This window comes from Monodon monoceros, unplaced genomic scaffold, assembly GCF_005190385.1.
Source record: "Monodon monoceros isolate NGI ecotype Baffin Bay Population unplaced genomic scaffold, NGI_Narwhal_1 Super_Scaffold_22, whole genome shotgun sequence".
In the NCBI taxonomy this organism is placed as follows: domain Eukaryota; kingdom Metazoa; phylum Chordata; class Mammalia; order Artiodactyla; family Monodontidae; genus Monodon; species Monodon monoceros.
The window spans coordinates 30891001-30904800 of NW_021703779.1; the positions used below are offsets into that span (position 1 = coordinate 30891001).

The 13800-nt window shown below is 41.6% G+C and overlaps 1 protein-coding gene across 1 annotated transcript in view; it reads right to left on the reverse strand.

Annotated features, from left to right (window-relative positions):
• Nucleotides 1–11148, reverse strand: part of TMEM47 (transmembrane protein 47) — a 29227-nt gene extending 18079 nt beyond the window's left edge. The window contains exon 1 of the mRNA XM_029241448.1: nucleotides 10652–11148. Coding sequence (XP_029097281.1) covers nucleotides 10652–10877 — 226 coding nt within the window. The 5' untranslated portion in view covers nucleotides 10878–11148. The remainder of the gene's footprint in view (nucleotides 1–10651) is intronic.
• Between the last annotated feature and the right edge of the window lie 2652 nt (nucleotides 11149–13800).

Sequence of the window (13800 nt, forward strand, 5' to 3'; positions counted from 1 at the left end):
ATATACTGATACTGTAGTGGAGCAGTGAACGTAAACCAGCTCTGCAGAACATCAGTGGCCATGGTTCTGTTTTACACATTGCAGTGCTCTGCACAAGTAAAATTGCTCATTATTCAATGTTGGGCCACCTGATTTGAAATCTGAGTTTGGTTTCTAAGACCTGAGAGAACAAGTGATAGTAGGTTTGGAGGAAATAATGTACAACCTTGGTCCATAAACTGGTTAGGTCTCAAGTGGGCTGGGAGGGATGTTTTGGATCCGGAAATGAAACCTGAAATGAGGCTGGCATAGTATATGTCAGGTTCCACTTAAGAGTATTTTGGCAAAACTGACACAGTGACACACCGGATGCGTTGGAACTGTACCTACAAAAGCCAAGGCTAAAGATAAGTATGTGCTTCCCTATGACAGCTTTCTCTAACAGAAAAAAGATAAAAGAAAAAAGGAAAAAAATAATTAAAATAAATAAATATATATAGATAAAAGACAAACACACAATGTTATACTTTCCCCCGCAGCTACAGAACAAAAATTGGGCAGTCCATACGTCAAAACATCAAGTCCAACATTAATGTGCAACTCAGGAACTAAATTCAAATCCTCTTTCTAAGTATTTTTATTAGCGGGTGCCAGAGTTTCCAATGTCTATAAATGCTTTAGTATTCTGCAGAATTGTGCTGACTTACTTTACAATCTAATACATGAGACTGGCCTGAAATTGCTACTGCATTATGAAAATTCTATGGGCCACATTATAACTGCCAAATTGGAGAATTCACATTCCCTTGGGGAATTCACGGTCAAAATTTACTTCCGATTTTCAGGAAAAGCAAAATCTAAATGATGATACATTTTCCACACTTTTGAGCCAAGGTCAGTGTACCACACCAGTGCCTAAAGCTTTCCTCCACCTGTCTCATTTCAAAACCTTTAACTCATCAGACACTGGCTAATTTATTTACCTCTGCAGGTATTGTTTATACGCTGAGATTAGTTCTACTGTATGTAAATCCTTGAGCACACAATTGTCACTTCTTCTAGGAAATTAGATATAATTAAAAAGCAATGAAGAAACACATTTTTAACCTTATAAATTCAAGTCCCACAGGAGGAGTGGGTGGTACTTCCCCAAGTGTATTCTAATATTTTAATGCACGATTCTCACTATTCCTAAAATTCTCATCAGAAAGTAAAATATTGATTTTAATAACTTTTATAATCACACTGAAATGTGCCAGAAAGGCACTTATATTTTTACCTTTGGATTCTCCAAAAGAATATTCACCAAAATGATATCCATAACTGCAATCAAAATCATTCACTACTCAACCTAGAAGAGTAATCTTTTCTGTCATCTTGACGCTATCTCACAAGCCATCCACAAGTTCTCCTTAAAGTTACTCTGCATGTGGCAGATGAAGTGGAAAATCGGAACCATTTGTGAGTGAGTTTAAACTTAGTTTTCTTGGCTAAGTTGCATCCTGACCTAAATCCGTCAGCATTGCATTAATTTTCCACTGTTCCATGGGATACAGACACAAGCAAAGGCAGCCAAAAGAAGAATCCGGATTCTAATTTCAATAATTAAAATGACCATCTCCTTTTTCAAACAACTAATATCAAAACTAACATTCACATGCAAACAAATATTTATGGCAAACAACTACGTCTTTCATAAAATGACAAACAGTATAGACACTGTGTGCACCGAGCTGCACACAGTCAAGTGGAATGTCAGAGAAGCACCTACTTTAAAACCCATGTTAAGTTGGCAACAATATGATTTAAATCTCACTCTTTAGGCCCATTTATGGATAAAAAAATGTGTCAGAAATACAGCGCCAACCTGATTTTAAGCACATAAATTACCCCAGGTAACCATCCAAATACATAATGCAACAATTTTAATGACCAAAGTGCAGGTCAATTTAACCAAAATTTTGGAAAATTCTGGGGGTCCAAGAGTGCCAAACAGGTTATTAATTTTCAATCCATGACAATTTCATTCAAGACTTCTGAGTTGTTTTGTGTTGATGTTTGAAGAACACACATACTTTTTCTTTACAAATAAAGGGGCACTTTAGCTGCTTCACAGAATTCTATCACAGAAAATTTGGGGAAATGTAATTTATCATCTAAACACCATAACATAGTGGTTTTTTTTCCCCAAATAAAACCATTGTATACACTGCTTAGCCAAAGCCCTGCTATTAAAGTATGTTTCAGTATTTAGACAAAAAAGAAAGACACCATCACTGCTAATGGCTGCTGTTTCTTACCAAGTATTATATTAAAGATTTCGTTAGCATTTGATGGTAACTAGTATTATCTAATGGGTACTGGTATTTCTCAATAGTAATTCCTAATCATAGTACATATATAAACTTGTGATGTGTTTGTTACATCAAACATTGTTCTTCTCTACTCTTTGGAAAAAACCTAAGAAGGTTACAATTTGGAAAACTTGGTTATTTGGAAAAACGAGAAGAAAACCCATGCCAAGACTAGGAGTGGGTGACCTGCCTCTAAGCAACTAAAAAGCTTTTGTGATGGGTTTAGCGTAGCTAATAATAAAGAGCAGATGGAAGGCAGCCAGCCAGTCACCCACGATCAGTATTAAAACACCCCCCAGTAAATATGGAGGGATAAATTTGGCAAGCTAGTGCCCCCACCAGTTCCCTGTTAGCAAGCTTCTTTAGATGAGAGCCCTTCTTCTACCCCCCCTGCAGAAGGTGAATTTATATTTATTTCCTCCTTTATAGTACTTCGTACATTTGTATTATTTCATTAATTTGTTTAAAAGAAACTTTCATTCATCACCTTGCTCTCACCACCAGAACGACTAGCTGATTTTGTACCAGGACAATGCTTACTCCCTGCTAGGAAATCAATGAATATGTTTCAATGAAGTTAACTACTTGGATACATACAAGAAGATAGAAAATATGTGACTCGGAGTCCCAACTTCTATTTTTTTAACATCTTTTTGCCTAATACGCATATATTTTGAAAAGACAATCAATATTTGTGACCTTATCTTGAAACATGGCTCATTAAAACTATCATTTTAAATCTCACAACAGTTAATAAGCTGGTAGAGATAAAAATGATCTAGATATTTTTTTCCTGGTTTCCTGGAAACCATGGATGCTTCATTTTTGTAGGGGTTATTGTTTGTTTAGTTTTGTTTTGTTTTATTAATGGGAGTCTTTGGTGCCAAAGGCAAGACTACAATAGAACAGAAAATTGATGGTCTACTTATGTCTCAAAATCCCAAACAAATATAGGAGCAAAAAAGGGTAAGGAAGGTGTCCTTGTCTAATTTTCAAGGGAGATGATCCAATACTTTAAAAAGACTGGTAAGATTTAACTGTCCATGCCTTTGACACGTGAGGATGAAATTCTGCTTAAGGAAAAATCTGTCTCATAAATAAGTGTATCTTTAAAAAAAAAAAAATAAAGCCAGAACGCAATAATAAGTGTTTCTTGTTTTTGTTTTAATCTTTATTTATTTTTTGGCTGTGTTGGGAATCCACTGCTGCGTGTGGGCTTTCTCTAGTTGCGGCGAGCGGGGGCTACTCTTCATTGCAGTGCGCGGGCTTTTCATTGTGGTGGCTTCTCTTGTTGTGAAGCATGGGCTCTAGGCGCGCAGGCTTCAGTAGTTGCAGCACACGGGCTCAGTAGTTGTGGCATGTGGGCTCTAGGGCGCATGGGCTTCAGTAGTTTTGGTGCGCAGGCTCAGTAATTGTGGCGCATGGGCTTAGTTGCTCCGCAGCATGTGGGATCTTCCCGGACCAGGGAGCGAACCTGTGTCCCCTGCATAGGCAGGCGGATTCTTAACCACTGTGTCACCAGGGAAGTCCCCCAGAATGCAGTAATAAGTTGATAGGAAAAATCAGTCTCTTGATAAATAAATGTATCTTTAAAAAAATAAATAAAGTCAGAATGCAGTAATAAGTTGATCCAGTGAAATTTATATGCATATAATCAAGTTAAGAAACTTACATGGCTGGCTTCCACAGACTTTTGGAAGTGTTTTTCAACTTCAAATCAAGCAGTTGTTTTAAAGAACCCTATCATAGAGAAACTTAAAGAAAAAGAAGTTTTCATTGATTTTTAAGGACTAGCCACGGTAACAATGTAAAATTTGATGATAAAAAACATCTAAAACTTAATGGACTTGTCAACATAAATGAGTCTATTTGAAGACTCTTTAAATTCTATGGGAAATCAAATCTTGGATGATAAATAATCTTCTGAAAAGTAGACAGCTGTTTCACATGCAGTCCTTAACTTCTTCATCGAAAATTCCATACATGATAGTATTCAACAATCCTTCAAATACCAAGAGATAGTTATCTGCAATATTACTGGAAATTCTGAAAACCCACCCTGCAAAAATACTATGGCTAAGTACAATCTCTCTATTGAGTCTTTAATATTCTGTCTTGCCTTATTTTTCTTGTCCATGCAATAAATTTAATCGGGCAGGATTATTTTTTAAAATCTTTTCTACTCCAAATGTGCTGTGATTCTGTGACTCAACATATGGGCAATTATCAAGAGAAGAATCATGTTATTAAAATAATGAAAAAACAAGCAAACAAAAAACATCCCTGCAATTCTCATACCTTTCTAGCACTACAAAACTTGGCTCCTGTATGGAATTGTTACATTTTAGTGTTCATGTACAAACCATCTTGTCAGACTCATACAAAACCTTCTAAGAAAGGCTAAAATTTTATCATGAAACATGAAGTAGCAAATTAAGAGTTCAGATTCTTAATCAGTTTGATCCTTGATCATTTGAGACTATAATCCAAAAATGACCTAAGGTTGAATTTATATAGAGAAAAACGTTCTCTATTTGTAGACAGGTTAAGTTTTTGAGGTCATTTGATTCCAAATCTAGAGTAATCCCATACAAGTGACTAATCATTAAAGCCATGTGTTGGTTGAGGGCAGTTTTTGCCCCAGCCAAATGTTATTTATACAATTGATTCAAAGTTCTTAAAGAAAGAAGCTATGTAGTTGTCTTGGTTCTTCAGAGGCAATAAAGAAAGAATGCAGATTTCCGGCTAGACTCCAGTGTCAGACTATATACTTGCACATGTGGCCCAAGAGCATTTCCTATCCTACATGCTCTTCTACAATGTGACCTTGCCACTGCTCCATCAAGAAGTAGAGCCCAATTCTCCTCCCCTGGAATCTGGACTATACATATGGCTCCTCTGTGATTTCCCAGGCTGGTTCAGACAGAGACTGGTTCTCTTTGAACCCTTGCTCTCAGCAAAACTACTCATCCTGTAAGAAAAGAAGTCCAACTATGCTGAGACCACCATGCTAGAAAGGCCAGTCCCAGCTGAGTCCAGCCTCCCAGCCATTCCCAACAATAAGTCAAACCCTGTGAAACCATTTGGAAGAAGATCCTGCAGTTCCAGATGTTCTAGTTTCCAGCCATTCAAATCACCCTCAGCTCCAGCTCCAGACATCCTGGAGCAGAGACAAGCCATCCTCATTATGCCCTATCTGAATTCCTGACCCACAAAAGTCATGAGCATAAAAAAATAACTGTCATTTGACACCACCAACTTTGGGGTTGGTTTGTTTTCCAGCATTAATAACTGGAACACTCTTGGAGAAAATCTGTCCCTACCACTGATTGAGAACTTGGTAAACTTACAAAAATACCTGGTCTCCTCAATAATATATGGAGATAACATTAGCTAAACTGCAAGTTTATTCAACACTGGGAATAATAGAGATGTCTGGCCTGGAGTAGTACTGAATAAAAGGTAGCTATTAGACAATAAATTTGTGATCATGATTTACCAAGAGCACTGTTAAATGCTGGGAAGTACATATCAAAATTTAAATTTGAGACTAACAACACACTTCATCATTCAATGCAAAAAAAGTTTACCACTTAAGGAGGAAAAAGTCCTCAATTATTGAAAAAAATTATCACTTTGGGTTTGCTTCTCTGAATATATAAGGAAGAAATGCAACCCTAATGAGCAGGTATGTTTGCATATTTAATCTTCATGACAAATCATCTGATGACAGTAAGCTGTATGAGGTCATATGATTGGTAAGTGGTCAAGTTCAGGGCAGTTTGAATCCAAAGCCTCATATATTCTTCACAACACTACTCTGCCCTCCTAGAGGATTATGTTATAATTTATCAGAGTTCATAAAGAAGTTTACTGTGATATTTAGGTAATATAATCCAGGGACTTATTTTGGAGCACCTAAAATCCTTTTCACTAATATATCCAGTAGTACTTTGCGGTCTCACTAAGTGGGCTTAGTATTAAACAGAAACCTGAAAGTGATTCTTCAAATTTATTCCTGACAGCGGGCAAAATCTATTGCTTGAGATATGCTTTTGTTTGTTTTGGTTTTGTTTTGAAAGGTTTTATGAAAGGCCAGGCTTCTCACATATTCATCAAATCCCTTAGCTGACAAAGATTGATCTAAATGGCTCCCTGGAGATTACAATCATTCTACAAATGTGAACAAAAGAGGAATTATATCTGCCCACAGATTAAAATGTCCTTTGTAAAAATCAATCTGGGGAACTTCAGAGTCTTAGGAGACCTTAAAAGGAAATCATCATCAAGATCTTGAAATGTTATACTGGGTTTTCTCTGGATTATTAATCAAGAAAGTTTTGGTGCTAAGTGCTGCTTTTTGAATAATTTTCCACCAGTCTACGCTGTATAGGTTAAAAAAAATTCCATTTGTTCTACTTCTGTTCTTTCTTAGGAAGCCAGAATAGAGTATAACTGTTGTGACCTCCAGGCTTGCTGAGCTATTTGTAAACATGCATCAATATCAACTCATTTCAAGCAACAAGCTGAACTTTCCCTGGAGTAAATCACATTGCAAAGTTTTCCAATGAAATTACGTTTCCCAATTAAGATATGGATTCAAAATATGCACAGATGATACACATCTGAACCCAGAATCACTGTATCTCAGATTTTCTAAGATTTGCAGGTGTTTAGGCAGTTCCGTTTATCTTAAACTACCACCCAAGACAGGTTTTCTTATAATGCCTTTTAAAGTGGATTTTTATATCACAGTTTTTAAAAAATGAGCTACATACAAAGCACTCTTAAAAGAACCCCTTGTCAACTGAAAATAATAATATTCACCTGTTATTAGCCTACAGCGCACTGCCATTTCAAAACTGCCAGTGACTCGTTACAAATGCAGCTATTTTTAGGACAGTGCGCTAATGTTAATATTCCTTGAAAAAGGAACCAACTATTTAATCAAGTATTTTGTGGATGGAAAGCTGGATAAATGCCACTTGTTATATCCCAAAATTGCTCTCAGTAAATTGTGTTCATTTGGCCATCTGCACACCCTTACATTTTGCTTAGTCAGTAAATAACACAGACGTCAAAAAAGCGATCTGATTTATATGAAATAGCTACGTATTTATAAATTTTAAAGAAGAAGTATAAAATTACCCTAGAGGTTATACAGTACGTTTGAAGTCAAGTTTAGGGTGTCAGCTTTCTGTATACACTTGAGTAATCCTATTTGTACTAAGGATTCTCTTATAATTGCTATGGCTGTGAAACCCTATAATTATATTCTAGGAAAAAAGTTATCAAAACTAAATGCGACTAAGCAAAAGTCTAAAACATTACTATCATTTAAAAATAATATTTAAGATGTATTAAAAGGCTGCCAAAATCATCCTTAGAAATTCTGTGGCCAGCAGCCATGTGAGTACTACCTATTCTAAACTTCCTAACAAGCATACTTAATTAATTTATTTTTTTCCTGTTTCCACCGCGAATGACAGTCTATTAGCCATTTTCTCATTTGTCTTTTTGGGAAATTTACAGCTTAAGGATGAATGCCTGGATAGTCCCCCATACACTGAATTGGGACACCGGAGAAAAGCATTACAGTTGACCGACACCCGGATTACTGGTTCGTACTAGAAGTGCTGACGCAACCTACAATACACCAGGACACAAAAGGAATGGTTCTGCTGCTTTTGCTTAAAACCATAAAACAGGTTATAAGCGGCAAACGATGCACATTTGGTACCAAAATTAAAATGCGGCTTTAAAAATAATGGCTGAGGGGAAAGTTTCCCTAGAAACTGGGCCTAAGTAGGACATATTGTCATCGGTAGAAACATTCCTGAAATTTCCCTTCTGTATTTACAAGCTTGCCTCTTCACTGGCAGTTTCAATTCTAATTAAGACAAAGGTTTTTAATTAAGCCCTGAAGATGCTGGTAAAGGGCCTTCAGTAAAACTGTCCTTGGTGGTTCCTCCTGAGGTAATTCATTTCGAGACAAAGAAGTGGATCTCTTAAAATCTTCAGAGAAGACATTTCCCTCCCTGCTTTCTGCTATTCAACACAGCAAACAGACTGAGAAAAGCTGCCTGCCCTTTGGAACGGGCAAGGAAAACATTGCTCGTTTCACTTCAAGCTTCCCCCTTGTTTCAGAATACTGGTGCACAGAAGCTTCAAGTGCACCGAACACTGTAAGAAAATAGACTTTGTAAAGAGGGGAGATGAGCGATTTTCCAGATTTTGTTTCCTTTCCTCCTGCATCCTCCCCGTCCACCACCACCTTGGGGAGGAAAAATGAACTGCTACTACATAAAGAAAAGTCAATAACTTGTTCCAGATAGCCTCCAACAAAACCATTTCCACCAGCCCAATTTGCTTCTGAAGTATACTTTTTCTAGGATGAAAACTATTTTATTTTCAGGAACGCAACAAGAAATAAATGCTGCAGTATGAGTTTCAGCAAGAGGGTAGAATAACGGGTTTAGAAGAAAAAATCAGAAGCTGTACCAGCCTCCGATTTTTACCTTGCAGAGTCCTATTACAACTGTATTTGCATTAAGCTTGTGTCTCCCTCTTTCCTTGCTTAGAGAGGAAAAAAGCAAAGATAAATGGGTATGGAGGCAATGAAGGAAAGATTAGCAAACACTGCAGACGCGCCACAAACTCGAGCTGGCTTCTCCCCATTCCCCACATTCCTGGCCGAGAGAAAAGGATACGGGCCTGAAAAGAAAATGGGAGTTGAAGCTTGTTTCTCCTACCTATCTGAAAAGTCTTTATGCAATCAGGGGGCTATTATTTCAGGAGACGGAGAGAAAGGGGCAAAAGATTCACGTTGCTAAGGAGACGTGCTGGAGCTGGCATTCCTACATAAATTTCCATTTCTATTGGAGAGGGGAAAGAAAGCATATTTTCTCCAAAGTTTATTTGGATCCCCTGGTTACTGAAGAAAGGCATTTTACCAATTTATTTTATCTTTAGTTGTAAACAACCAACCCTGAAAGAATTAAAAGACCTAAATGTTGACCTCCCGCTGCCAACCAGTCCCCTCCACAGTAAATTAAGCAACAAAGACGAAATCCTTCAATGGAAATTTTGAGGTAATATCAAAGAAAAAGCCTTTTGTAAACAGACAAATTTATGGAAGAAACTAAACCAAGTGCACTAATTTCTTTTATAACAAGAAACCAAAGACAAAAGCAAATCTGATTTTTGTGGCTCTTTGTCCTATTTCAACTTGCCTGGAACTTGACACGTTTCCAGTAAGGCTTTATAAATAGTCCCAGAGAAGACAGGGAACTGTCACGAAGGAATTTAATGAGTTTCTCAGGGGTGCGCGTTTAAGTGTATAAAATCACAGCCTGGTCTTCTGCCTTTTATTCCCCTTTCTCTGCACTGACACCAGCAGCTGACGAATCAAGATTAGCGAGGAATAGGGGTTTGCAGCAAGAAATCGGAAGTTGTCAGATTTCTGCTAAGGGCGTAACATTGGGAGGGCAGGGGAAGGCAACCGGGGCTTAAGGAGAGAGTAAAGCGGTAAAGGCCCTCCGTGACTACCTAATTCTCCGTCGTCCACCCCATCCCTTTGCTGTTTCCAGGGCTGGCTGAATAAGCCACAACTTTCCAGGCATCTGTGAGTACCTCATGCAGAAGAGCAAGAAAGATCTGGAGGACTGAAGAGGCATCTGGAGTGGGAAAGAAAGAAGAGCAACTCTCAACCAAGGACGGTGTCACCAAAAAAGGCAAGGAAATTAAAGCCTGTCCCTCTCCCAACTCTTCACATCGCTCAAAAATTTAAGGAACTAAAATCCAAACCGAAACTCACGGGAAAACCCAGGTAAAGTGGAGTAGAACAGGCAGAAACGGGGGCACTCAGAGGTAAACTCAGGCACATTCCTCCTTGAGAGAGAAGTGGGGAAGGCAGACAGAACCCACAGCATCCTGGTGGGAGTTGGGGCGCTTTTGCTTGTGTCTTTTTTAACGCGGGTGTGGAAGGCGTTGCATTTCCAACACAGCCACATGGTTCTCGCCTTAAATGATAACAATTACCCAAAATAGCATACGTGTTACTCCAGAGCCCGAGGAATGGCCACGGGAGGAGAGGGCGTGGGACATTGTACTGGGTTTGGCGACCGGGATTGGGGAGAGGTGAGGGGTGGAGATCAGGGAGTTGGCTGGAGCCCGAGGATCCGCGAAGGGCCAGGATGGAGGGGGCGGACTAGGGTGGGGGACACAGGAGAGGCGGGTAGAGGCAGTAGCTGTCCAGACAGCGGGGCGCGGGGCGGTCCGGGGCGGGAGGCAGGGGTCGCGGCGCGCCGGGCCCTCACCGCTGCTGAGTGTGGACTCGCAGTGCCAGATGTCCAAGCTGGCGGGTTTCCGGCAGGACTCCCACAGGGACAGGTAGTACTGGTGGTCGGCCGTGACCCAGGCCGGGCTCAGCACGGCCCCCAGGTCCAGACACAGTGCGAGGAAGATGCACACCAGCCCGACCAGCTTCAGCGGGGTCAGCACCGACACGCGCACCTCCTCCATGCCGCTGCCCGCCGAAGCCATGTCCCGGGCGCCGCAGCCGGCCCGCCCCGCCGGAGACTAGGATGCCAGGCGGGTCCGGAAAGCCGGGAGCCCGACCTCCCACGGAGGGAAGCAGCCGAGCCGCCGCGCGCGTGGACTCGCTCCCTCGGGGATCCGCGCGCTTTCCGCCGCGCCACGAAGGTGGATCTGAGGGGCGGCCGGCCGGGGACCGGGTCGTAGGTAGCCGCAGCGACGCCGTTCCCGCCGTGGACCTTCGCCGCCGGCCCCGCGCAGCGCTCTGCCCGCGCCCGCTCCGCCCCGGCGCTGCCCCGCTCGCTCGCTCCGCCCCGGCCCCTCCCCGGCTGCGGGAGGCGGTGCCGAGCGGGGAGGGGCAGCGGTCAGCACCCGGGCCGACGTCAGGCTCCGGCTCCTGGCTCCAGGCTCCCGGCGCGAGAGGCTTGCGCCCGCCCCACCCCTGCCCGGTGCGCGCGGAATGGGTCCGCTCTCTCTCTGCCCACCGTGCGCTGTGCGCGCGCATTGAGTCCTCTACCCTAGTGTGCTGCGCGCACATAGCCCCATGCGAGCCCTCCGCCCCAGAACCGCTGCGCTGGGCAATTCCTCGAAGCTGCCCGGCCCCCGGCCCCGCCCCTGGCCGCGCTCGCTCCGGGGTCGCCTGGCTTCCCGCCCCCACCCCCTCCCGTCACGTGGATTTCCTTTTCTTAGCGAGCTGGGGTGGGTCCTTTTCTAGAAGGCGTCAGCTGTAGATTCCTAGGTTTCTTGGGCTGTGGCCATTGGAGCAAAGAGAGGTTCTCTCTCAGCGATGTAACACACCCCCTCCCGCCCCGCCAATTTCTCATCCCGGGGGGATTTGGAAGAAGGTGGAGAAAAGTGACAAAAGGCATTTTGTTCTCTTTTCAAACTCAGGATGGACCCAGTCTTGGACGCGATCTCTTCCCCCCCCCCCGCCCCCTCCCGCCAGTTTTCCCTATTTCCTAACTTTCCCCGCCGGCCTACTGCGGCTTCTATTCTCTGGGCTCGCCTCCTTTCGCGCCCCCTAGGAAGGGCGGCGTGAAACGAAAGAACGCAGGAGCTAAAATGGGAATGAGAGCTCCCACAAAATGTGATGTAAACCGTACTTGCTTCCCCGCTGCTGTGTTCTTTGTACGTTATTTAAAACCTTTATTCATTCGGCTTTACATTATGCCAAGTGGGATCTGAATCCCTCCATTGCATTAACCTTTTCCTGTGCCCCGAAGACCTAGCCCAGGGCCTGGCATAGGAAAAGTGGCATATCTTTAAGTAATGAATCTACGCATGTTTACTGTGTGCTTGGGGCTAAGGATTCAGCCCAGTTCGACCTTGTCTCTGTTTTTAAGGAGACGCTCTATTTTTTCCCCCTGTACATGAGGAATAAACTCCCATTGAAACTGAATTTGCAATTTGTAACTGACTATAGTTCAGCTTGTGATTGGTAGGTTATCTGTCTCCTGTATCTCTGACTACTTGCCCTTTTTCCTATAAAAGAAACAACTTATTGATAGTTCATTGGGGGTAGGGGTGTTCCCAGATCTTTCACTGTCTGAAAAAGTTGGGAAGAAACCCAAAAATAGTGGTTAAGATCTGAAGAATGGAAGAAATGCCTTCTCTCTTTTAATGAAACACCATCCTCAACGTTGCAGGAGTTCATACTTTTTGCGGATAACAGTTTCTTTTCTTCTAATCACCTTTCCATAGGGCTGACTACATTTTGACCGAAGCAACATTTTGAATGCAAGAAACAGTTGAGTTAGTGTCAAATGACGAGAATAAGAACCAACTCAATGTGAAATAAAAACCCATTGTTTTCTTACATTTGTTCCCCTACCTCTCCATCGTGATATTTACCGCACTTAACAAAGAATGCTAGAGCACTCTGAGCTCCGGAACCTCTAACTTCCAACAGGATTCTTGGCCTCCCAACCTTCCAAGAAGAAAGAAGCTTACATGCTTATCCTTGAAAACAGTTCCTAATGGAACACTGCAAAGTTATAAACCAGGACGATTAATAGGGAGGACCAGGCTTGGGATATCTTTCTTTTACCTGGATATATGTTCGTGGATTTATAAGGTACATTTGAAAATAATTTTTAAGAATATTTCTTGACTATGCCCTCAAAGTTATCTTTTTGTTCTCCAAGTTCTATCACTTGCCCTTTAATAAGTTCCAGTCCCAGTCTGCCAGTATTTTCTTTATCTTGGTTCCATCTAGTTTGGGCTTCCTTCCTCCTCCGGCCCCACCCTCCCCTTGCTTCGTTTTTCTGGCTTGTACTAAACTGCTTACTTGAACAACTCCATCCTTCATTGTACCACCTATAAAATTGTCTCTGTACTGTCTCAAAAATTAGAAAAATAAGGCATTTTTAACAACAAAAAAGCCAAATTCTCCTAAAATACTCCATTCCTCTTTTAATATGTCTAGAATTTGCACAGCATAATACAGATCACCAATCCTTAATCCTCATTTTAAAAATACAAAAAGCTCTCAAGACAGAAGGGTTTTTTTTTTTTTCCTTTTCATAAGTTTGTAGCAAACTCATTTGGTAAAAACAAACAAATAAAAAAACAAAAAACAATTACAAACTGATGTGAGGCTATGTATGGTTTTGGTTTATCCCACTTAGTGTGAATAAATATGGAGCCACAAACCCTGTTGGGTGTTGTCTAATTTACAACATATGAACCATAGCATCATTCAACAATCTGAAAAAGTTCCTCAATACAGCTGGCCCCAGAGGTTTCATATAAGGGATAGTGGACCTGCATTTACTCTAAAAAGGGAAACGGTGGAGCAGAGATTCATAGTTAACATTGAATGAAAACCTACCAAAAAACAAAAAAGGTATCTGGCTGGAAGTAGGATGGGAGGTGACAGCTAAGAGGTGTGTGTGTGTGTGTGTGTGTGTGTGTGTGTGTGTGTGTGTGTGTG